Genomic DNA, 27,296 nt, shown 5'->3' with positions numbered 1-27,296 from the left:
CGGAGGAATCGAAAACTGTCCACAAAAGCGAAAACTGACGAACGAAATTTGCAAATTTTCTGCAAAGACGACGACGGAGTAATTATTCCATAGACGTGCTATTCGGACTGACCGACCGACGGGAAAGCAAAATACGTGCGTTCGATTTGAATAGCTTTTAATAACTGTCTGTATTGTACCTACTGTGTGCTGCTAGGGGATCCAACTGTTCGGCGATCGTATCGAGTGCATGTGTAGTGTGTTGGTTGTAGGGTAAATACAATAATTGTTGGTGAGCGGTTTTCGTTATATAATTCAAATATTATAAGGGGTAGATCGTAACATGCCGGCCGCCGTTGAAGCCGTCCGGTTCAACGATCATCTTCGACTTGGTGACTGGTACTGACTGTGGTGTTGTCGTCCTTCGGTTCGTCCTCGGTAGGAGCAATCGGTAGAACGGCGATCTCCGTGACTGCTCGTTTGTACTGCCCGGCAGCGGTCTTGACTACGACCACCCGAACTCGTCCATCCTTGCCCGCAACGGTTTCGACGATCCGTCCTAACGGCCACTGCAGTGGCGGCGCAGTCGCTTGCCTGACGAGCACCAGCTGTCCAACGCGCACATCCGGCTGGGATCGCTTCCACTTTCTTCGCTGCTGGAGTTGACTGACGTAATCCAGCTGCCAACAACGCCAAAGGTCTTGGACCGACTTCTTCATCTCCTGCAGGCGCGAGAGTCGATTTGGATTGACGTCGGCCAGGTCTGGCTCAGGGATAGCCACGAGCGGTTCGCCAACAAGGAAATGCCCTGGAGTCAGAGCGGAGCAATCGTCAGGAGAATCTGTAAGCGGAGAGAGAGGACGGGAATTGAGGACTGATTCGATTTGGGCAACGACGGTCTGGAGCTGGTCCACGGTGAATGAGCGGTTGCCCATGATGCGACGGAAGTGGTGCTTGAAGGATTTCATTCCGGCCTCCCAGATACCGCCGAAGTGCGGGGATCTCGCCGGGATGAAGCGAAACTTGATTCCGCTTTCCACGCAGAAGTTCTCCCAGTCCTCGGACCGGAATTGACGACGAAACTCTTCCCGCATCGAACGGAGTTCTCGGTCTGCTCCGACGAAAGCAGTCGCGTTGTCGCAGTGTAGTTCGAGCACTCGACCGCGACGAGCTACGAAGCGCTTAACGGCGTTTATGCAGGCGGCGGACGACAGATCGGCGACGACTTCGAGATGCACGGCTTTCACCACGAGACATACGAAAAGACCGACGTATATCTTAACCGACGCGCCCCGACCACTTAACGGACGTACGAGAAACGGCCCACAGTAATCCATCCCGGAGTGTATAAACGGTCTAGCAGGTGACACACGAACGGCTGGAAGGGGGGCCATGATCTGCTGTGCTAGCCGTGGCTGGCAACGGAAACAGGTAACGCATTGACGTACCACCTTGCGAGCTAGCTGTCGACCCCGGACTGGCCAAAATCGTTGACGAATTGTAGCGAGCGTGAGCGTTGGACCGCCGTGAAGTGTTCGGATGTGGCTGGATCGGGCGATGAGCCAACTGAGCCGGTGGTCGGCGGGGAGAAGAATCGGGTAACGAGTGTCGTACGGTGCTTTCATATTCGCTAATCGTCCACAGAGTCTGAGCAAGCCGAACTGATCCATGAACAACTTCAAGTCCTTGAGTGGCGATTTCGATGTTGCAGATGCTGACGGAACGCTTTGAGCACTACGGTAGTGGTGAACTTCAGCTGGGAAGGACGCTAACTGAACTTGTCGTACGAGAATCTTGAGCGCATGCTCACCTTCCTCTGGGGTCAGTGAACCAATGGTGCGGTCGCTCTGTGGGAGCCTTGCATTGTTGAAAAAGCGATAGCATCGTGCTACGACACGGATTAGCTTGGATAAGTCCGTGAATCGTTCGCACAATGTTTGATCAACGGTAGCACTGTGCAGAGCGATGACTGGGCAGGCTTCCTGCTGCAAATCCGGAAGATCCGGCATCGAAACCACACACTCGGGCCAACTGTCGACGGGGTCTTTGAGGAAACTCGGTCCATGCCACCACAAATCGTCCTTCGAGATCTGACTTGCCATCATCCCTCGGGAAATCCGGTCTGCTGGATTCATTTCCGACGGAACGTGTCTCCACTTGCAGTCCTTGGTAAGGCGTTGGATCTCTGCGATCCGGTTTGAGACGAAAACCTTCCACACATTTGACTGCGACTTGATCCAGTGTAGCACGATGCTGGAATCAACCCAAAATGTTGGAGGTTCGACGAAATCCGTTGTTTGCCGGAGATTGTCGGCAAGCTGGCTGCCAAGTAGCGCGGCGCACAACTCCAGGCGAGGGATGGATTGTCCACGTAGTGGAGCAACACGTGACTTGGCTGTCAGCAGATGGCTATGGGACTGTCCGAGCTCGTCACGGGAAACGACGTAGATACAGCAACCGTATGCTGCTTTCGAGGCGTCGCAGAAGCAATGCAGACTGTAATGGTGGTTTTGCACGACTCTGCGCGGCACGGAGAGTGCCTGTAGCTGTTTGAGCTCTGAGCGGTAGATTGTCCACCAGCTGGAGTGTTCTTCGGACAGTTGGTCGTCCCACGACCAGTGTTCTGCCCAGAGCACTTGAACGAACGTCTTAGCTTTCATCACTACGGGTCCCAGAAGGCCGAGCGGATCAAACAGTTGCGACATCTCGGATACGACGAGGCGTTTGGTTGCGACATCCAGCGGCGACAGAGCTGGAATCTTGAACTGGAATGTATCCGACTGTGGAAACCAGAGAAGTCCCAATGTCTTCACAGTAGGGGAGCGATCGATTTCTAATTCTGGTTTGGTTTCCCACAACTGACGAGGAACGCTGGCGAGAACGGCGGTATTGTTGGTGGCCCATTTACGTAGAACGAAGCCTGCTTGGTGTAGCATCTCCATCAATTGGCGACAAGTTTCGGCAAGCTTGACTTGGTCGTCGTCGCCGGCGAGGACATCGTCTACGTACGTTCCCTTCTTGATGACAGGAACCGCCAATGGAAAACGTTCTCCTTCGTCAGTGGCCAACTGGTTGAGCACACGAGTAGCGTGGAACGGCGAGCTAGCGAGACCGTAGGTGACTGTCTTCAACTGGTAGATGCGAACTGGTTCTGATGGATCTTTCCGGAAGAGTATTTGCTGATACTTCCGGTCATCCGGGTGCACCCAGATCTGTCGAAACATCTTCTCGGCGTCAGCAGTGACGGCGTACCGAGGAAGACGGATATTGATGACGGTAGAGTACAGAGCTGGCTGCACTGTTGGTCCGACAAACAGAACTTCGTTGAGTGATAAGCTGGTAGAACTTCGACATGATCCATCAAACACTACTCGTGTCTTCGTGGTGGAACTCTCAGGACGGTGGATGGCATGGTGGGGTAGGAAAAACTGCGGGCTACGCGACGCGCGCGGATTCACCTCCTCCATGTGACCCAGACTTTCGTACTCCTCCAGGAACTCGTGGTAGGCGATACGGAGACCTTCATCGACAGCGAACTTCTTCTCCATAGACTGGAGGCGACGGAATGCGAGCTGGTAGGAGTCGCCAAGCATTGGCAACATGTCTTCTCGCAGCGGCAGACGGACGATGTATCTCCCGTCTGTATCTCGTCCAATGGTTTGTTGGAAATGATCTTCGCAGCGTTGTTCGTCGGGAGTGTAGGATCTTCCGACGTCGAAGTTGTCGATTTCCCAAAAGCGTTCGAGTTGCTTGTCGAGCAGGTCATCAGTGCAGATGTGACTGGTCTGAACTGCCGGTGGATCGAGAGCTGGATCCGATATCTTCCCGCATACGATGTATCCAAGTACGGTTTTCTGTAGTAGCGGACACCCAGCGGCGAGAGAGATTTGCTGATGTTCTAGCAACGAAAAGAACAGTTCAGCTCCGATAATGATGTCAATCTTCTGGCTGATGTTGAACTGGGGATCCGCCATCGGAAGATTGCGAGGAATTTGCCAACGAGAGACGTTGATGTGGTGGCTGGGTAGCGACACCGTTAGCTTTGGCAATACCAGGCAGTCCAGAGTGAAGCGATGATCTCCAAAGCGTGAAGCGAGCGAAAGCGTTACGCCGAAGTGGACGTTCACGGTGGATTGGCCTATCCCACTGACAGGCGAGTTGATCTTGAAACGCTTCAGACGGAGCTTCTGGCAGAGTGATTCGCTGATGAAGCTGGGTTGGGAGCCACTGTCCAAGAGCGCCCTAGCGAAATGGTCGTTGTTGTCGGCATCTTTCACTTTGATAACGGCTGTCGATAGCACGACCGTATTCTGACGAGAATGTTGAGTCACTTCAGCACTTTGACAGGAGGTGGAGGGAGGCGAATTTGTTTCGACGAGAGAATCGACCGACGAAGTGATGGGGGGAATACCGACCGAATACGATTGCGGAAATGTACGGAACGACGAGTTCGCGAGTGGTGATGCACCGGAAATTGCCGACGGTGGACGTACGGCGGCGTTAGCGTCGCGTGGCGATACTTGGTACGAACGCGCACCGATTGCTTCAGCGGATTGACCAAATGCAACTGGTACAGATTGGTTGGGAGCTGCTGCTGGTGCACCAGGGACCGAAGCAGACGAAATCGGCGGGAGGTGCAGCAGTGAATGATGTTTCTTGGAGCACTGCTTGCAGGAACCGCTGGAGCAATCCTTCGCCAGGTGTGCACCCTTCAAGCAGTTTATGCAGAGCCCATGCTTCTTTACGAATTCAAAACGTTGTTGCGGAACGAGAGATTGGAAACCGCTGCACTGAAACAGGAGATGGGCTTGCTTACAGTGAGGGCACTTCTTCACGTTCTCAGAAGCGACGTGGGCTGTGAGGCGTGGTTTTGACGGTTTTGACTCTGATTGGGTACTGGTAGTGTGGGAGAGCATTAATGTGGTGATTATTCGCGATCTTTTATGAATAAAGTCGACAAGTTGCTTATAAGTGGGTCTCTGGCCATCGTCTAAATGGGTTTCCCACTCCCGCAGTGAGCCATGGTCCAGGCAACTGCTCAATCGCTCAACGAGGAACGAGTTCCAGTGTTCCTCCACTGTTTCGAGCTTATTCAGCAACTGCACATGGCGATCGAAGCTGTCGGCCAGCTCCGACAGTCCTGAAGCAGACTCTTTCTTTATGGGACTGATCGCCAATAATGCCGACATGTGTCGCTTGATGAGCAAGTTCGGATTCTCAAAGCGATCCTTCAAAAGGTTCCACGCAACTTGATAATCATCGGCGGAAATATCAAGTGTGGATACAATACGAGCTGCTTCGTCCGTCAACGATGCTCGCAAATAGTGCATCTTTTGCACTGCCGTCAACTGTTGATTGGAATGAATCAACGAGACGAAAAGATCGCGAAACGGTACCCAATCGTCAATCTTGCCTCCAAAATTTGGAATTTTAATCTCCGGCAGCCGAACGTTGGTTATTGGCTGGGCCGGTAGAGCACAAACCGAAGACGGTGCGCGAGGCTGTGCGGGTGGGGCCGGAGGTACAGTGGGAAGCTTGCTCTGCAACGACCCCTTCAGATCGAGGTACAACAGTTGAAAATCTCGCCTCTCTTCGGAAAAATGTTCCTCACTGTCCTCCAAAATTTCGATTTCCTCCTGGGTGGAGAGAAAATCACGCCACAACTCATCCAAAAGCGCAATTTGAGTGGCTAATTGGTTTTGACGAGCGGGCTCATACGTTCGGTTGAACTCATTCACCATCATCGCCGAGCCCAAAATGTTCGAGCGACGACGATGTAAAAGCTTCAGCTTTGTAGCTGAGCTGGCCTTGCTTGCCTTCTTCACCGGCATAATTAAATCGATCACCACCACCAGAAAGGGCACGTACCTGGGATCGGTGGTAAACTCTACCTGACCGATTTAATTCTGCTGACTGCTGTGGCTGGGAAGGGTACACGGTGCGTTGCGCTGCTATCCTCCGATGCTGCTGGAGCCGACGGGAGCGATGCTGATCTTGGCTTGGCCACAGATCTATCCACGGGAACAATTCACTTCACTGCACTGCGTTGGAACACGTGTTCTGAACGCGGTCTGAATCGCGATGGCGGTTATCTGGAACCTTCCACGACGCGACCCTAGTGCAATGGCGATAACGACACAAATTGCAACGCACTGTCCCGGGTTTCGGCACCAAATTGTTCACGATTACGATGGTCACTCGCGACACTGACCCGTGGCACGCTCCGTGATATGATCACGACGGTAGGCTACAAACCGGAGGAATCGAAAACTGTCCACAAAAGCGAAAACTGACGAACGAAATTTGCAAATTTTCTGCAAAGACGACGACGGAGTAATTATTCCATAGACGTGGTCTATTCGGACTGACCGACCGACGGGAAAGCAAAATACGTGCGTTCGATTTGAATAGCTTTTAATAACTGTCTGTATTGTACCTACTGTGTGCTGCTAGGGGATCCAACTGTTCGGCGATCGTATCGAGTGCATGTGTAGTGTGTTGGTTGTAGGGTAAATACAATAATTGTTGGTGAGCGGTTTTCGTTATATAATTCAAATATTATAAGGGGTAGATCGTAACATGCCGGCCGCCGTTGAAGCCGTCCGGTTCAACGATCATCTTCGACTTGGTGACTGGTACTGACTGTGGTGTTGTCGTCCTTCGGTTCGTCCTCGGTAGGAGCAATCGGTAGAACGGCGATCTCCGTGACTGCTCGTTTGTACTGCCCGGCAGCGGTCTTGACTACGACCACCCGAACTCGTCCATCCTTGCCCGCAACGGTTTCGACGATCCGTCCTAACGGCCACTGCAGTGGCGGCGCAGTCGCTTGCCTGACGAGCACCAGCTGTCCAACGCGCACATCCGGCTGGGATCGCTTCCACTTTCTTCGCTGCTGGAGTTGACTGACGTAATCCAGCTGCCAACAACGCCAAAGGTCTTGGACCGACTTCTTCATCTCCTGCAGGCGCGAGAGTCGATTTGGATTGACGTCGGCCAGGTCTGGCTCAGGGATAGCCACGAGCGGTTCGCCAACAAGGAAATGCCCTGGAGTCAGAGCGGAGCAATCGTCAGGAGAATCTGTAAGCGGAGAGAGAGGACGGGAATTGAGGACTGATTCGATTTGGGCAACGACGGTCTGGAGCTGGTCCACGGTGAATGAGCGGTTGCCCATGATGCGACGGAAGTGGTGCTTGAAGGATTTGATTCCGGCCTCCCAGATACCGCCGAAGTGCGGGGATCTCGCCGGGATGAAGCGAAACTTGATTCCGCTTTCCACGCAGAAGTTCTCCCAGTCCTCGGACCGGAATTGACGACGAAACTCTTCCCGCATCGAACGGAGTTCTCGGTCTGCTCCGACGAAAGCAGTCGCGTTGTCGCAGTGTAGTTCGAGCACTCGACCGCGACGAGCTACGAAGCGCTTAACGGCGTTTATGCAGGCGGCGGACGACAGATCGGCGACGACTTCGAGATGCACGGCTTTCACCACGAGACATACGAAAAGACCGACGTATATCTTAACCGACGCGCCCCGACCACTTAACGGACGTACGAGAAACGGCCCACAGTAATCCATCCCGGGTTTCGGCACCAGTCTTTTTAAACAATTTTGTAAAGGAATTACAGCAAGTCGAATAGGAATCTAAAAAAACCCTAATTAATCCACCTAGCGGTGATGGTGCCTTTCTCGTGCTTTAAAATATCCTTTCAACAAAACTCGAGCGACATGTTGATGACAATTGACATAAATACAAAATGAAAGCTGCTTGCTTAATCTACTCAATATGGATACATTTTATATTAGCATCAAATCCAATATTCAGAAAATATAAGACAACGATCCAAAACTCAAACCAAACAAGTGTCATGAAGCCGCAAAATTTTGAAACGTTATTTTAGATTTTCCGGTCATCATTTTATGACTCCGGATATCTACCCCAACTAAACTAACCGCCATCTTGAACATTGAGACACCATCTTGGATGTTCTAGTATTCATTTTTGGACTCTGCACCTAAAATTACATAAAATAGTCTCCGTATTGAATTTTGGCATGTCGTTTATGATTTTCTAGTTACCAGTTTTGGACGAAGACCGGCATTCTTCCCCATTCAAACTATAGTCATATTGCAGACCTTGTGAAACAGCGCACAGCTTGGGTTTTCTGATTACAAATTTTGAATTCTGGACATATTTTCATACAAAATATGCCCATAATTCAAGAATTAAAAACCCTATAAAATAGGCACTAACTTGAATACTGGGCCATTATCTTGGACTTTGGACCGCTATCTTGGATACTCTGGTGGACTCCGACCGAACATATTTCCCATACCAAATACACTTATTTTACATAGTTTTAGAGCTCAAAATTCCTTAAAACAGCCACCATCTTCTGTTGACGCGATCAAATTCTTATTTTTTCATTCAACGTTGACCCATCCTGCTATAAATTCACACCTTAGGAATCTGAAATGGTACGATTTGATGAGATCGCTTTAGTTTTGTCTATATTTTGTTCTCATATATGAGAACTTAGACCTATTCGTCACTGTTGTTCATACCTAATGTTTATCAGGCCATTAAACAAAGCCACGATTTATTTTTTCACATGAAAGTTGGTTCTGCTACACAACAGCTAGTCTCTAATGTGATCTAAGGCTATTTTCTTGCTAACCGTTCATTAGATTATCAAAAAATCTGCGATCTGATGTGTCGTATGTATGGGTCTGGTTCATTTTTATAATTGGTAATTTCCGGTGGGATAGCCGGATCTGATTCCATGAGTCATGGACCATGACACTACCGGTTGTCCCAATTATGGTCTGAGAATATTTTATTGCTATTTATTCACCTTTACCTAATCACCGTGATTTGGTATATCGCATGAATGGGTTTGCTTCATTTTTACTTCTAATCACTTTCGAAGCCACAGCTGAACCCGCAACACTACCGGGAATCTAATGTGGTCTGGCCCTATTTTTCCATCAGGTTGTCGATAAGTCGTGATCAGTCTGGTTAGAGATTACAGTCATTTGAACCTTTTCGTCGATATTCGACCTCCTTTGTCTCCGACATTCGCAACACAAGCAATCAAACTACTGTTCGAAACAAAAATGTCAAACGAATGCACTTCACCACGATAGCGGCTTCGGGAGACGGTTCGGCTTTTGTTATTCCTGTTTTCTTCCATAATAAGAGCAATGTTGCCCATCTGTGTGTCGTATTCAATGCAACATGCAAGAATAAACTAATATTAACATTCATAATCGGAATTGGCTGAAAATCTATGCGTAAAGCTAAAATTAGACGTCATCGTGTCAGATGACATTGATTTGACCCTTTCTTATGTTTATTGATCTTCGTTCTACTGCTCGTGTTGTGTGTAAGAGGTAACGATAGCGCACGAATGTAACAAAGCCGACTGACACCCGACTGCGGCAACGAAATGAAGGTAGTAAAAAGTGTCGAATGTTTACAAGACTGGTCGTGATTTGATGTACCGCATCCATGGGTTTGGTTAAATTTTACATTTTACTACCCGGCTAACTACCGGCTGAACCAAATATGGTCTAACATTATTGTCTTGTTAACTGCTCATCGGTTAACCAAAAACGCTGCAAATTGAAGGTGTCACATGCAGGGTTTGACAATTTCGACGGGACTCTCGGAACCAATTCCGGAACACTACCAGTTGTCTTTAGTGTGACGTAAGGCTATTTTCTAGCTAACTGTTCATCAGGTTATCGTAAAAGCCATGATTTGATGTGTCACATGCCTGAATTTGGTTTTCTTTTACATTTGGCCTCTTCCGGCCACTCAAAACCGATTCCGAAACACTTGCTGGCCGTTCATTAGGTAATCTAAAAAGCCGATATTTGATGTGACGCATGTACGGGTTTGTTTCTCTTTCAGATTTAACCACTTCGGCGGGAACCCCGGAACGGGTTCCGGAACACTACTGGTTCAGATATGGTCTGAGATGGTTTTCCTGCTCATTGTCCATCAGGTCATCGAAAATGCCGTGGTTTGATGTGCCGCATGCATGGGTTTGGTTCAATTGTATATTTGGCCACTTCCAGCGGGACGACTAGAACCGGTTCCGGAACACTACCGGTTCAGATATGGTCTGAGATGATTTTCCTGCTCATTATACATCAGGTCATCGAAAATGCCGTGGTTTGATGTGCCGCATGCATGGGTTTGGTTCAATTGTATATTTGGCCACTTCCAGCGGGACGCCTAGAACCGGTTCCGGAACACTACCGGTTGAGATATGGGCTGAAATGGTTTTCCTGCTCATTGTCCATCAGGTCATCGAAAATGCCGTGGTTTGATGTTTCGCATGCATGGGTTTGGTTCAATTGTATTTTTGACCACTTCCAGTGGAACTCCTAGAACCGGTTCCGGAACACTACCGGTTCAGATATGGTCTGAGATGGTTTTCCTGCTCGTTGTCCATCAGGTCATCTAAAATGCCGTGGTTTGATGTGTCGCTTGCATGGGTTTGGTACAATTGTATATTTGGCCACTTCCAGCGGGACGCCCAGAACCGGTTCGGGAACACTACCGGTTCAGATATGGTCTTAGACTATTTTTCTTCTTACCTCTCATCAGGTTATCGAAAATGCCGTGGTTTGATGTGTCGCATGCATAGGTTTGATGCATTTTCATATCTGGTCCCTTCCTGGGGTACCGTTCCGGAACACCTAAATGGCCATATCTCCGGAACGGCTGAACCGATCCAAACCATTTTCAATAGGAAACAATGGGACCAGATTCCGCGTCGAATGAACCGTTGGTCATTGAAATCGGATGAGGTTTACTGCCAAAAAGTGATGTGAGTTTTTTTGTACACACACATACAGACACACACACACACGCACACACATACACACACACACAGACATCACCTCAATTCGTCGAGCTGAGTCGATTGGTATATGTGGCTCGACCCTCCGGGCCTTCTATCAAAAAGTCATTTTTGGAGTGAACATATAGCCTTTCCAGTACACTTAGTGTACGAGAAAGGCAAAACGTTCGAAAAGTGTTTTAAGTTATCATTGTTAATAACGCCACGAAAAGTTGAACAATGGCTACTTTTTCAATTGAAAAAGCATTTGTATAGTGATGTCTATATCATAATGTTAGGACAGTTATTATTACTATTATAAAGCAACAATTCAGCAAGCATGCTTGCCTGTGGCTTGCGATTGTTAGTTGTGTGCGCCATGGACATCCCCAGAATACCTCTACCGATTCTTGTAAGAAGAACTGTATGTGTTCCTTCAGGTATTCATTAAAAAAAAAATCGTTCATAATTCCCCCGGGATGCTTGATGGGATTTCTCTAATAATTCCTGTACAGATTTTTCCAGTAATTCCCATAACGATTCCTTTAAAAATTCCTTCCGGAATTCTAGAAATTCCATCAAGAATTCTTGGTGGGATAAATCATAAGAATCTTCTTGGGATTATTCCAGTAGTTCCCCTGATTTCTCCAGGATCATCTTCAGGGATTTTATCCAGAAATTCGAGCCGGGATATCTCAAGCAATTACGAGAAATTTCTATTGTAATATCTTCCGAAGTTCTTCTACAGATTTCTCTAGAGATTTCTCGTGGGCTTTCTTCTGGAATTTTTGCTGGGATTATTCATGGCATTTGGCATTTATTTGGGATATCCTTCCAGAAGTTACTCTGATGATTAGTCTAGGAATTCCTTCAGAAATTTCATAAACTAGTTATTTTTCATAGGCTTTCTCCAGGAGCTCCTCGTGACCTTCCTCCGGAAATTTCAGCTAGGATTCCTCAAGCAATTCTTCCTGCGGTTATTCCAGTTATTCTTGCTAGGATTCCTCCAGAAATTCTAACTACAGACAAACAGACGTGGCACTGATAAAATTTCCATCGACCACGCTTTTAACGATCATTTTAAATCTGCATAGTTGTGGATTTCACATCCAGAGGAACGCGCATCGTTTTTCTGTGCATTTGACGTTTCACACTAGCACCTTTGATAGCACCAGGTGATAGAAGTGCGAACTGGGCGATGGATTTTCACGAAAATTGTTCTAGGTGTTGCGTCTATTTGTCTGTGTTCTAACTGTGATACATACTTCAAAAATTCTGCTGGGAATTCTTCAAGACCTTTTTCCAGCATTTTTGCTGAGATCCTTGCAGGCAATCTTCCAGAGATTATTGTAGAAATTCCTTCGGTTATTCTTCCAGGAATCCCTCCAGAGATTTTACCCAAAAAATCCTCATGGAATTCCTGCAGAAACTCCTCCTTGCCTTCTTCAAGGGATTCTTCAAATAACTTATATGTCCTCCAGATATTCTAATTATGGTACCGTTCTTTCGGTGATTCTGTGGATTCTTCCAGAATTCCTCTACGGGTCTTCCAGGGACTTCCCTAGGTATTCCTACAGGTATTTCTTCAAGGATTTTTTTCCTTAGATTCCTCAAGGCATTCCTGATGGGGTTTCTCCACAAATTCCTCCCAGGATTGCTGCTGAAAATTCTGTTGAAATATCAATGACACATCCCAGAATCCTTGGAATCGCTTTCTAATTTCTGTTGTAACTATAGAATCGATTGAGTGGGCTCTTAATAGCTTTGCTCCTTTCAAATCTCCTGGGGCAGATGTGATTTATCCTATCTTGCTTCAGAAGGGATTTGATTATTTCAAATATGTTTTGAAAAAACTACTTGTTTGCAGTTTTGCTACAGGGTATATTCCCAAATCCTGGCGGGATATTACTGTAAAGTTTATTCCGAAAGTGGGTCGTGCGTCGTATGAAGAAGCAAAGAGTTTCAGACCTATCAGTTTGACCTCTTTTCTTCTGAAATGCTTAGAACGCATTGTGGATCATCACATCCGTGATGTTCATCTGGCCAACGTGCCTCTTCATGTGAACCAACATGCCTACCAATCTTGTAAGTCTACTGTGACTCTTCTACACAAGGTTGTTTACGATATCGAGAAAGCATTCGCTCAAAAGCAATCTTGTTTGGGGGTTTTCTTAGATATCGAGGGTGCCTTTGACAACGTGCCTTTCGATGCCATATTGGAAGCCGCACGGAGTCATGGTACTCCAATGATTTCCAATTGGATTCACCAAATGCTCAAAAACCGTTATCTCTTCTCGACATTGCGTCTAGCAGGGATTAGTAAATTGAGTGGATGCCCAAGGGGCTGTCCATAAACCACGTGGTCCTAAAGGGGAGGGGGGGGGGTTCGGCCAATGACAATTTTGTATAGACAAATGACCACGCGGGGGGGTGGGGGGGTTGAAAAGTCCCAAAAAAATGACCACGTGGTTTATGGACAGCCCCCAAGGGGGAGTCTTATCACCGCTTTTGTGGAATCTCGTAGCAGATACGCTATTGAGGCAACTCAATAATAGCGGTTTTCCTACTTATGGTTTTGCCGACGACTAGGGGTTGTGTGCTAGTAGTGGACCCTGCGCCTATAGTGGACCCCCTTCAGAAAAAACTCAAATATAAATGCCCAAATCAACTATGTCCAGGCAACTTCCATCGGGGGAACATCAATTACATTGCTACACAGCAGTTCCTGGCAAACAAATAACTCAGTGGCCGCAACAATCGGTTATTTTAACTATTTAATGAATGTAAACACTCAAAAAGGTCCACTATACGCACACTCAGGGAGGGTCCACTATAGGCACCGTCGGCGGCGTGACAGCTAACATGGAAATCAAATGGGGGGTCCACTGTAGGCGCCAAGATATTTGTAAATAATCCTATAATGGACCCCGGTGGTGTCCATTACAGGCAACATCGATGCGTATTTTCAAATGCGTATTTCACTGGAAAAATGTATTAATGTTGTATGTATGACGGTCTTAATATAAAGAGGGGACGTGAAACTTGTTGAAAAAATCCACTTTGGAACAATCCACTGCCTTAACATAGCTAAAAAGCAGCAGAAGTAAATTTCGAAGGCTTAGGGGGTCCACTACTAGTACCCAAACCCTACCTAACATTGTTAGTTGGTATGTGCATCAGCACCCTTTTCGACCTGATGCAAAACGCCCTTCAGGTAGTTGAGGGTTGGTGTCGCCAATATGGCCTTTCGGTTAATCCGAGTAAAACATCTATTGTTCTTTTCACGGAAAGGCGAAACCGTAATGGCGTTCGACCTTTGCGTCTCTTTGATTCTGAAATCGATGTGACTGAACAGGTAAAGTACGTTGGAGTCATTCTTGATTCCAAGCTTTCCACATTGAGTTCAGAATCAAGAAAGCTTGTATGGCCTTCGGGCAATGCCGGCGTACTTTTGGTACAACTTGGGGTCTAAAACCCAAGTATATCAAATGGATTTACACAACTGTGGTTCGGCCAATATTGGCTTATGGATGTCTTGTGTGGTGGCAAAAGGGCGAAGTGAGAACGGTCCAATCAAAATTAGGCCATCTCCAAAGGATGTGCTTAATGCCGATGTCTGGAGCGTTCTCTTCAATTCCCACGGCAGCGCTCGAAGTGCTCTTTGACGTTGCCCCAGTACACATTCATCTCAAACAAGAAGTACTTTCTTGCACTTACCGTCTACGGGTACTCGGTCTACTAGAGGAAACTCCTGTGAACCGCACATCAACACACACCTCGTTGTTTTCACTTTTGGTGAATTGGGACAAAATTGTCCTTGCTCCAAGTGATCTTACAATTGCTTGTAATTTTCCATATAGGACATTTTCCACGATATTCCCTTCCCGGGAAGAGTGGACATCTGGTTATCTGGAAAGAAGTATTTCAGAAGGCATCGTATGTTACACTGATGGCTCCCTTCGTGAAGGTCGAGCAGGTGCTGGTGTTCATTCTCGTGAGCTAAGGCTGTATCAGTCTTACTCACTTGGTAGACACTGCACCGTTTTTCAGGCCGAAATCTTTGCTCTTATGTGCGGAGTGCAATCAGCACTTCAGCAGCACGTAATGGACAAAGTAATATACTTCTGTTCAGATAGCCAGGCTGCTATTAAAGCACTTGCTACGGCCAACTCTAGGTCGAAGATAATTATCGCTTGTCGAACTCAAATCGAGGAGCTGAATTCAGCAAACGCTGTTCACCTTCTATGGGTACCTGGTCATTCTTCCATCGCTGGAAATGAATTGGCTGATGAGCTAGCTCGCTCTGGAGCATCACATGACTTCATTGGCCCTGAGCCAGCTATTCCGATATCGAAGTGTTGGATTAAGCTTCAGATTCACACCTGGGCTGTCACTCAACACAGACAATATTGGAATAATTTGGAGTCATGTCGTCAAACCAAATTGTATAGTGCTGAGCCATCTCTACGGGTGGCGAAGTATCTAACTAATCTGTCTAAGCAGAATTGCAGCATGCTGGTCAAAGCATTGACTGGCCACTGCCGACTCAGCTATCACATGGCGAATATTCAGCAAGCTGATTCATTTGCCTGTGATAGCTGTGAATCCGATTATGGAACTTCGTATCATTTGATATGTAACTGTCCAATTTTCGCGCAACTGCGTTTCTGAGTATTCGGTAAACACTTATAAAGTGAAACTGACTTCCGAAACCTGAATCTTCAGGATATTCTGTTGTTCTTAGCCCGCTGTGGTAAAGAGCTATAGGCTCTCTTTCGCTTTATGCGTTATTACAGTGCCCTTTTCAGGGCGCTGTTTGAACCCATTGTGGTACGCTTGTGCGTTAGTACCCTCTTCCAGGGTATTTTTCCTATTTCCCTACCTGTCCCTATCCCCATCCAAATCCTTTTTCCTTCCTTTTCCCTCAGGTAGATGATGAAATAGGCTGTTATTTTGGCGATGGCACAAATGTCCTAAATGGAGGATAACGTGCCTCTGGAGCCGGCCTTCTGATACCTGATAATAGATTCCACAAGGCATTCCTGATGGGGTTTCTCCACAGATTCCTCCCAGGATTGCTGCTGAAAATTCTGTTGAAATATCAATGACACATCCCAGAATCCTTGGAATCGCTTCTGATTTTTTTTCTGAGATTTTTCCAGAAGTTTATCCTCTATGAATTTCTGTCCAGGTGATTTTATTCGAGGATTTTCCCATAAATTTCTCGTGGGATTCGTCCAGGAACTTTTCAATTTCCACCAGAAATTCCAGCTGGATTTCTCAAGCAATTTTTGTTGTGGTTCGTCCAGCAATTCCTCCTAGGGCATCCTTCAGAAGCTTTAACTGTAATATACCTCCTGGAATTCTTCTAGGCATTCTTTTAAGAATTTCTCCTTGAATTCCTTCAAAGACTCTTGCTGGGATGACTCAAGGTTATCTTTTTAGGATTCTTCCAGAAGCTCGTTCGGTATTTCCTCCAGAATTTTTTATGCTGGGATTTTCCAGGGAAGAATGCCTCCTAAGACTCCTGCATAAATTCTTACCATGATACCTGAAGGAATCTCTTTAGAAATTTCTCTTGGTATTCTTCCGGGCAGTATTCTTAGATTACTTCCAGAAATGCCCTCGGTTATTCTTTCAGCGATTTGTCTAAATAATCATCTAGGAATTCCTCCATAGATCTTATCAATGTATTAAGTACTCTACACGCTGAAAAATAAATTGTAAACACAATTAAATGCTATTTCCAATCAACCGACTTTTCAGTTTACTATAGCGACAAACTGATTTCTAGTTTAAACTGAACTGTTCTATCGTTTAATAATACAAATATTTTCATTTGTCGAAATGTTTGACAGTTTGTTAAAACAAACATAGATACCCTACCTTGATACCTTGTTGGCTACAAAGTAACTTTACTCCAATGCCGAGCGTATAGTAGAGCACCATCTTCGTCGGTCTTGGGCGATGTTCCTCCAGTTTCCCCGAACGTGTAGGGATCGTAGATCTTCTTCAACCGCGTGCAGCCAGCGAGTTCGCGGCCGCCCACGAAGTCGCCTACCTCTACCGGGTTCTCTGCTGAATATTGTTTTCGCTATTCTTTCTTCCGACATTCGCACTACGTGTCCAGCCCACTGAAGTCTGCCGTATTTTATACGTTTCACAATATTCGCATCTTCGTACACTTGGTACAACTCGTGATTCATGCGTCTGCGCCACACTCCATTTTCTTGTTTCCCACCGAGAATTGTCCGCAGCACTTTGCGCTCAAAAACTCCAAAAGCTTTTCGGTCTACCTCCTTTAACGTCCACGCTTCGTGACCGTAGAGGGCAACCGGAAGAATCAGCGTCTTATACAGAGCGAATTTTGTTTGCGTTTGCAAGTTACGGGACCTAAGCTGGCTACGCAATCCGTAAAAGGCCCTATTCGCAGCTGCAATACGCCTTTTCACTTCACGGGAAACGTCATTGTCACATGTCACAACTGTTCCAAGATAAACAAATTCTTCAACAACTTCAAACACATCCCCATCAATCACTACCTCAGCACTAACACCACTAGGCCTGCTTCTGTCTCTACCCGCTATCATGTACTTCGTCTTGGTAGAGTTAATCGTCAAGCCTATCCTCGCTGTCTCTCTCTTCAGAGGAGCATAAGCTTCCTCCACTGCCCTACGATCGATGCCGATGAGATCAATATCGTCCGCAAAACCGAGGAGCATGTGCGACCGTGTGATGATAGAGCCATTCCTCTGCACGCCTGACCTCCTAATCGCTCCTTCGAGTGCAATGTTGAACAATAAATTTGAAAGAGCATCCCCCTGCTTCAACCCATCCAAGGTCACAAACGACGTAGACACTTCGTCCGCGATCCGAATACTTAATTTTGATCCATCCAGCGTTGCGCGTATCAGCCTAATTAGTTTCGCCGGAAAACAATGTTCTGACATTATCTGCCAAAGCTCATTTCTTTTCACTGAATCGTACGCTGCTTTAAAATCAATGAACAGATGGTGAGTCTGCAAGTTATATTCCCGGAATTTATCTAGGATCATCCGCAGGGTAAACATTTGATCCGTCGTTGATCGGCCCTCACGAAAACCAGCCTGGTATTTGCCGACGAAGGACTCCTCAAGAGGTCGCAGTCTGTTGAACAGGACACGCGACAGTATCTTATACGCCGAATTTAAAAGGGTAATCCCTCTGTAATTGGCACACTCCAGTCTGTGCCCTTTCTTGTAGATTGGGCATATGAGGCCATCCAACCAACTAGTGGGCAATTCTTCATCCTCCCAAATCTTTATAATAATCTGATGGATTGATTGATGTAGCTGCTCGCTTCCGTGCTTAAGAAGTTCGACCGGGATCTCGTCCTTCCCAGCAGCCTTGCTGTTTTTCAGCTCCTTAAGGGCCTTTTTAACCTCATCCAGTGTTGGTGGTTCCACTGCTTGACTGTCATCCATTATGTTAATCCTGTTCCTGGGTGCTCCTTCGCTGCTACCATTCAACAAATCTTCGAAGTGCTCCTTCCACCTGGCTGCCACCATTGTTTTGTCTGTCAGCAAATTTCCTTCCCGGTCATTGCACATGGCGGGCACTGGCGCAGTCTTGTGCCGCGCGCCATTGACAGTTGCATAAAATCTCCGCGTATCGTTCCTGTCCATACTTTCCTGCGCTTCAGCAATAACACTCTCTTCGTGTTGCCGTTTTTTCCTGCGGTGGATTCGTTTCTCTTCTGCTCTTGCAACCCTGTACCGCTCTTTGTTCTGCCGGGTACCGGCCACTAGCATTCGACTTCTGGCGGCATTCTTTTCGTTCGTCGCTCGTTGGCAGTCCTCGTCAAACCAACCATTACGTTGGCGTCGCTGAGCGGTACCAATCACCTCTTGCGCTGTTGTTGTCACTGCTTCGTGGATACTTCCCCACAAGCTGTTGACATCTCCAGATCCGTTGGTCTCTCCTATCCTCTCGTCTAGCTTCTGATGGTACTGTGCAGCAACCCCTTCGGCTGACAAGCGCTGGATATTGAAACGCATCGTCCTGTTGTTTCTTGAACTCGTGACGCTGGATAATCGCGCCTGAATTTCAGCGGCTACAAGATAATGATCCGAGTCGATGTTCGGGCCTCTGTAGGACCTCACATCTATGACGTCCGAGAAATGTCGCCCGTCGACCAGCACGTGGTCTATCTGGGAGCAAGTGTCACCACTCGGGTGTCGCCAGGTGTGTTTTCGGATATTCTTACGTGCGAAGTAGGTACTGCTGATTGCCATCCCTCTAGCAGCAGCGAATGTCACAAGGCGCAGACCATTATCGTTGGTAACAGAATGAAGGCTTTCCGTTCCAATGACAGGCCGAAAGAAACTTTCTCTGCCGATCTGCGCATTTGCATCTCCGATGACTATTTTGACATCTTGTTTTGGGCACTCTCCGTAGGCCTTATCAAGGCTCTCATAGAACTCATCCTTCATGTCATCGGGTTTGTCGTTCGTTGGCGCATAGATGCTGATCAGGCTGTAGTTGAAGAACTTGCCCTTCATCCTCAACACACAGATTCGGTCGCTTATCGGCTTCCACCGAATAACTCGCTTCATCTGCTTCCCGATCACTATAAAGCCAACTTCGCGTTCTGCCTTTTCGCCGCCGCTGTAGTAGATGTGGTACTTGAATGAAGTGTTGGCGATGGGATCCACCGCTCGGAATTCGCGTTCTCCAGTTTTGGGCCAGCGTATCTCCTGGATAGCGGCCACATTAACGCCGACATTCCGCAGTTCACGAGCCAGGAGCCCAACACGTGCGGGTTCATTCAAAGTTCTCACGTTCCAAGATCCGACTTTCCAATCGTTGTCCTTTATTCGTTGCCGGGTCTGTTGCCGTTGAATCAATCCGTTTACTCTACTATTGCTTTTCTGAGTGTTTGAAGGTTTTCAGCAGGCTACCTTACCGGGGCCGCGCTGCCTACATTGCATTGAAGGGGCTGCCTTCTTAGGTATAGCTGACGTAATACAGCATTTCATACTCAGCCGCTGGATGCCAGAACAGACGCTGTTTGAGCCGCACCTCCTTGGTGAACAGACGCTCGGATCGTACCTCCTCAATCTAGCTGAAGTCAGAAGGACAACAGTGCCCAGGCTGCACTACCAGCTAAGCACACAACTCTTAACTGGCGGTCTTTGTCATCGTTTGACCCGTGGAAGCATGAGGTAGGAACTTGTGAGGACCAGAGCTATGTTGGACGCTCTCCTTATCGACTCACCGTTTTGCAGCCAAACAGAGATATGGTAGGGTAAAAGCCCCCTTCTTCGGCCTAGTACCTATATTCATCTCATTTTGTCTCAAGGACTAGAGATGTGCGCCGTCGAGATTTATTACTTCACGCCGCCGGATGTTTTGATTTTCTAGCACGCCGCCAGCTTAAAACTCATCACGCCGCCGAACTTAGAATTTCCCCAATAATCTTCAGAAAATAATCGATTTAAGTTTAAACGCTCCCAAAATGAATGCATGTCATTCATTGCCGCATAAACAAAATATTTCGTTCAATGATCCTGTTGAGATTTTAGTTACTTTTTAGTCACTTATATATTATCATATAAAAATCCTAGCAAATATCATATTCTTCACACAAGGTGTATAAAGCATGCAATGACAGCATGCATGCTTTTACCCGCGTGACGTCATAACGACGTTCGTTTATAATTGAGGCGGTTAGAAGCAAAGGGGTGTAAGTGACAAAAACCCACTTTCGAGTAAATGAGGTTTAAAATTTTTCGTCAATTTTTCATTACATACACTGTGGTGCATAATTGATCGGACAAACGCCGATTTTCATACAAAATGGCCAAGTTTAAGATGCTGTAACTATGGTTTGCTTTGTTGGATTGAGCTCAATTTTTGACACGGAACTACAAATATGCTGAATTTTGTGTATACAAAGCATAAAATGTTTTCGTTCACAGGTCTGGGCCTTGCCACGCGTTGAAAATATTGCAAAAGTGATCGGACCCCTTTGATTTACACGCGTGCCGCTGTCCGATCACTTTTGCAATTTTTTCAACGCCTTGCCACGCCCAGACCTGTGAACGAAAACATTTTATACTTTGTATACACAAAATTCAGCATATTTGTAGTTCCATGTCAAAAATTGAGCTCAATCCATCAAAGCAAACCATAGTTACAGCATCTCAAATTTGGCCATTTTGTATGAAAATCGGCGTTTGTCCGATCAATTATGCACCACAGTGTACATACAAAATGTGAGAAATTTCAAAATCAACGCAATTTTCTCCGATGTATTATAAGTGTTTTTCAATCATCGTAAAAATAATCTTAAAAATGTTCATGAAAGCTTGAAATCTGAAGAATTCAGGTCCTAATAATTCAATTCATCTATGAATGAGTGTAATCAGTTTCGTACCTTTTAATTCCGCCCTGTGTTGCTTATCCTTTGACAGATACGCGTATTTCGACTACCACTTGTAATCTTCCTCAGTGTCAGTTATCCACTGAGGAAGATTACAAGTGGTAGTCGAAATACGCGTATCTGTCAAAGGATAAGCAACATAGGGCGGAATTAAAAGGTACGAAACTGATTACACTCATTCATAGAGGGTATTCTGCTTAGAGGGTTCGAAAAGTCGGTACAAGATCAATTCAATTCATGCCATAACTAAAGAATTATTTAGGCAGCATCCATTTATTACGTAACGCTAAAATTGATATTTTTGCGACCCCCCTCCCCCTCCGTAGCGCTTTTTTGTATGGAAATCCAAAAATTTTTGTATGGGCCGTAACGCTTGGCCATACTACCCCCCTCCCCCAAGAGCGTTACGTAATTTGTGGACTGCGCCTCATGATTTTTTTTATTTATTATGCAACGTTTAATTGTCTGCCGCACTATATACGAGTGCGCAATTACAAGTTACTACACTAAAACCTCAATTTATGCACATGGCTGGGGGTGCATAAATTAAAAAAGGCATAAAATGAGGGAAATTTGTGCATAAAAAAATCTCCTCCATAACGCTTCCGTAACGCCTCTGAATCCCGCCAAAAATGCTCTGAAACTTCCTGAAATGCCTCCAAAATCCCTCTAAAATCCCCTCGGACCCAATGTAACGCATCTGAACCCCCAAAAACGCCTGCCTTACGCCTCCGACTAAGATAGGCATAGCATGAATCGTAATCTACCTTTTGATCATTTCAAGGAAGTTTTATGTAATAATGAAGAACTGTTGCCGGACGTTTAAGGGAACTAGTATAATTAAATAGTTGGAAATGTGAAAAAGTGTTTTAGGCGGGTTTCATAAGCCGAACCGGGCACAGAATGCCTATGGGGCTTAGTGGTCTTATGAGTTGGAAGGAGTTTCAGGGGGATCTCATGAAATGTTTCGGAGAGTTTCAAAGATAGGGAGGTTCGAGAGAGACTTCAGGCAATTCCAGGGAATTATATGGTGTCTCGGGTCTCCAGTTAGCCTAGTGGCTAAGGACATGGTTTGTCAATCCGGAGACCACGGGTTCGATTCCCGTTCCGGTCGGGGAATTTTTCACAACTTCGTGGGCATATGTGCTTGCTTTACAATATACAAATTCATGCAATGGTAGACAAGAAAGCCTTATAGTTATTACCTGTGGAAGTCCTCAAAGAACACTAAGTTGAAGAGAGGTACACCACATTGGGATTCAGGGTTCAGAAGAGTCTCAGGGATTTCAAAATATTCAAAGAGACATTCATTACGGGGAGCTCTACGAAGTGTTTTCATTAAAACTTGATGATTTTCATTGAAATCCCCCTAAGATTTTATTGGATGCATTCTGCGTCATTATCCCCTACAAACAATTCTTAGACTAATTACCTAACTTTACCCATCCAGCCGGAGAAAACTCACCTCTACTAGAAAAGATCAATCCCATCCATCTAGGTTCGGTTTTGCAACTCGGTCAACCATCTAATCTTGCATCCGTCCCCCGGTAATCCATCATCGTGATGGCCCGACCATCACAGCGCCCGCACAGCTGCGACTGATAACCGATAATATGAAGAATATCGGTTTTCTAATCACCAGCTTCCTGTCGATGGCGTCTGTACCAACGCATCGCGCAACAAACCAACCGACCGACGTAAGGGGTATTGTTCTCCTAGAAAGGAATGTGCTGTGCAGTTTTCCCTGTGTCGAGGTGTTGCGGCGAACTGCCTTGAGCTGGAGCTTCTCAGGTGTCAATTTTTCTCTTCCATCATCATCCGGTGGTACAAGAGCGATTAACGCTGTCTGCCAGGGATCCAGCTTCCTCTGACGATGCGGTTACGTGGGAAGGTGGTTGACGCAAATGAATTAGCTGATATCGAAAGGTGTGAGATCAAGATTAAAGAGCTACTGGAATTTTGTACAGTTTTCTGATCAATGGGTTAAGTGGAATCATGAGTGGAATTACAAACTAACTTTTTACTGATACTAAATGTATCAACAATGACGAGCCCCCAAAAGGTAAACCTTAGAAAAAATGGAAATAAGTTCTAACAAGCCTATGTAATCGGTTAATTATCATCACGATGTCATTATTGTCTGTTTTTGTCGTGAAGCACATGCCATTTGCGGGAGGGTATCAAAAATTTATTGCATGTAAAATCAACATCGCTAGTTGTGCCGTAAAAATGTTGTTTTAAAACAAATAAAAACCGGTAACGATTCATCTACCGTGACACGGAACTTTTCTTTTAATTAAATTGCCTAATTTTTACCCCTCTTAAATAGACACCATCCATTTCCTGTGACATCCATGAAGATTTCAAGGATTCCTCGGTTTTGTAGAGGAAATGAGTGTCGCCTTCTTTTTATTCATAGAAGCAGGCTTGTCCGCACTGAGCGCTTGAAAATTCTGCTCTTTAGATTTACACCATCAAGCACATCATAAATTAGAAATCTTTTCATCTTATCAGATCGAACTGTGAAAAAACCGCACCGCAGCGCCGAACGGGCCGTTCAAAGTGAAATTCACTAGAGTGTTTTCACCCGGGTGAAATTTTTGCGCGCTCCGTGTGGCTCTGCGGTGCGGTTTTTTGACAGTTCAAAATGACATTTACAATATTTCAACATCCTTCTATCTGATAAGATGAAAAGATTTATAAATTATGATGTGCTTGATGGTGTAAATCCAAAGGGCAGGATTTTCATGCGCTCAGTGCGGGACAAGCCTGCATAGAAGTTTCATTTTACGGGAATGAATATTTGCTGAATGTGTGTACTACAGGGAGTAGAAATTGCTGTTAAAATCCCTGGAGGAATTTTTGAGACTAGTCTTTGAGGGGTTTTTTTAAAGGGAAACTTGAAGAAATCTCTGCAGAAAACCTGCTGAAGGAAAATTTAAAGAACTGCTTGGAATTATTAAGGTTAATTGCACACCCTAAAAACTGTCGCCAATTGTTGCACACTTCATGCTTTTTATATGAGGTGTGCAACAATTGGCGATTGACCCTACTAAAAAATCTTTGAAGATGTTTTTGTCCTCAAAGGACAAAATTCATGAATGAAAACTTGGAGTCCAGAAGAAGTTTCTAAAAGAAATTCTGTAGGACTTGTTAGAGGAGTTCCTGTAGAAATTTTCAAAGGATTCCGTGGAGGAGTTCCTGGGTAAATTCTTGGAGGAGTTTCTGAAAATTATCCTTCGAGAAGTTGCCGAAACAATTATTGGAGGAATTCCTAAAGTAATCTTTGGAAATATTCGGAAATATTCCTGGAAGAGTACATAAGCAAATTTCAGAAGAGATCCTTGGAGGATTTCTCGAAGGTTTCGTGAGTAGAGTTCCTGAAGGAGTCATTGGATGAATTTCTAATCAAAACCTTGGAGACTTTTTTAAACCATCAAGATATTCCTGATGAAATCCTCGGAGGAACACCTGCAAAAATAATTGAAGAACGCTTGACAGAGTTCTTGGTGAAGAAATTCACAAAAAATCTAAGAAAAATTCCTGATGGATTTCTGAAGAAATATTTGCAAATTTACCAGAAGAAACGCTTGGAGGAATTTTAATGGTTCGTTGAAGGAATTGGTTAAGAATTTTTCGAATGAATCACTGAAGAAGTTCAGAAGGAAAACTTCCTTACCTTACCGGTTAGACTAAGGCCTGAGTGTCCTCTGCTGTACGTAGGAGTCGTCTCCAGTTTACTCGATCCATGGCTGTGTGTCTCCAGCTCCGCACTCTGCGAAGGGTCCGCGAATCGTCCTCCTCTTGATCGACCCACCTAGCTCGCTGCACTGCACGTCGTTTTGTACCGCTCACACGACTCTCGAGAACAATTTTAGTCGGGTTGCTATCCGACATCCTGATGACGTGACCCGTCCACCGTAGCCTCCCAATTCTCGCGGTGTGGACGATGGTTGGTTCACTCAGCAGCTGATGCAGCTCGTGGTTCATCCGCCTTCTCCAAGTCCCGTCTTCCATCTGCACTCCGCCGTAGATGATACCCAACCAGAAGCACCTAACAAGATAATAACAAAATTATAACAACCGTTGTCAGAAATAATAGAAGTTGATATAATTTTGTTCTAAGGATTTTTATTGGTGAATAATCATTACAACATCGTATCAAAATTTGTTATTATTTTAGAAACAAAATTATAACAAAGCTTGTTTTATTTATTTAAACAGATGTATAATAACATTCGTTATATTATGCATTATAATATATATTATTGCCAGTAATTTAATTTTCTAACACGTTTATTGCAATCTTTGTTATATATTTTGTAACAAAGATTTTTTAGAATTTGTGATATTTTTTGTATTGTCCCAAAAAAGATTAATAATTTTTGTTGTTTTGGTCACCCGAGCCAAGAAATTGGTAACAAATTTGTTCTGAAATTTATAACAGAACTTGTAATAATTTTGTTTTGGTTTCGCATGTTAAGTCTAACCAAATTTGATATAGTCTTGTTATGATTATATCTCAACCTGTTATATTTTTGTTTAAATTGGAACGAGTTTTGTTACATGTACTATCGGTGTATGTTTTACAACAACCGTTGCTACAAAAATCATTGTAACAAAATAACACAACCTGTTATAATTTTGTTTTTCCTATCTAGTCAGGTACGCAACACCTTCCGTTCGAAAACTCCAAGGGCGCGTTGGTCCTCTGCACGTAGGGTCCATGTTTCGTGCCCATAGAGGACGACCGGTCTAATCAGCGTTTTGTGGATAGTTAACTTCGTATTACGGCGAACTTTATTCGATCATAGAGTTCTGCGGAGTCCAAAGTAAGCACGATTTCTTGCCACAATGCGTCTCTGAATTTCTCTGCTGGTGTCGTTGTCGGCGGTCACCAGTGAGTCCAAAAACACGAATTCTTCAACCGCCTCGATTTCATCACCGTCGATAGAAACTCGGGATGGCGGGCGCGGTGTTTCTTCCCTGGAGCCCTTTGCCCACAAGTACTTTGTTTTCGACACATTAATGACTAATCCGATTCGCCTGGCTTCATTCTTTAGTTAAACGGACTTCGTAAAAATCGTTCCTCTCGGGATAAACTTATTATTACATCCTCTAAAAGTCTAAAGCAATGTTGAACAGCAAGCACGAAAGACCATCACCTTGCCGTAACCCTCTACGAGATTCGAAGGGGCTCGAGAGTGTCCCTGATACTCGAACTTCGCACATCACTCGATCATCTTCGCCTTGATTAATCGTATCAGTTTATCCGGGAATCCGTAATCGTGCATAATCTGCCATAGCTGTTCTCGATCGATTGTATCATACGCCGATTTGAAATCGATGAATAAGTGATGTGTGGGCACGTTGTATTCGCGACATTTCTGCAACACCTGGCGGATGGCAAACATCTGGTTAGTTGACCGCGTTCACCCATGAATCCAGCCTGATATTACCCCACGACCTCTTTTGGAATCGGTGATAGACGGCGGCATAAAATTTGAGAGAGTATCTTGTAGGTGGCGCTCAGTAGTGTGATCGCGCGGTAGTTCCCACAATACAACTTGTCGCCCTTTTTGTAGATGGGACACACAATACTTTCCATCCATTTCTCCGGTAATACTTTTTCTTCTCAAAACTTGGTAATGACCCACTGTACTGCTCTCACCAGTACTTGTCCACCACCTTATTTTAAAGGCTCGCTTTGTATTTGATCTGCTCCAGCGGCTTTGTTGTTTTTTAACCATCTAACCTTCTCCTCAATCTCTTGGAGGTTAGGGGCTGGAAATCTTTCGTCCTGCGCACGTACCAAACTGACCACGTCCTGATTGACGGACGGCATTACTCCGACATTATCGACACCAAGACCTATCGTGGCGCTTACATCAACATTGACCACTACCTGGTGATGGTAAAAATTCGTCAAAAATTCTACTCGATCATCAAATTTTAAGATCATCAAATTTTCCTAGGAATAGTTTCGAGAGACCTTTTTATTGACATATGATAGAATATGTATTTTTGTAGTGCACAGAGGTTCCAC

The 27,296-nt window shown here is 45.5% G+C and overlaps 1 protein-coding gene across 1 annotated transcript; it reads right to left on the bottom strand.

The window, feature by feature from the left end:
- Nucleotides 1-350: 350 nt before the first annotated feature.
- Nucleotides 351-5,810, bottom strand: LOC115254600 (uncharacterized). Its single transcript, XM_062848512.1, has one exon. The coding sequence runs from the start codon at nt 5,808-5,810 to the stop codon at nt 351-353; it is 5,460 nt and encodes a 1,819-aa protein (XP_062704496.1).
- Nucleotides 5,811-27,296: the final 21,486 nt, after the last annotated feature.

The sequence above is a fragment of the Aedes albopictus genome, chromosome 2, assembly GCF_035046485.1.
Source record: "Aedes albopictus strain Foshan chromosome 2, AalbF5, whole genome shotgun sequence".
Classification (NCBI taxonomy): Eukaryota; Metazoa; Arthropoda; class Insecta; order Diptera; family Culicidae; genus Aedes; species Aedes albopictus.
This window is presented reverse-complemented; position numbering and strand designations above follow the sequence as displayed.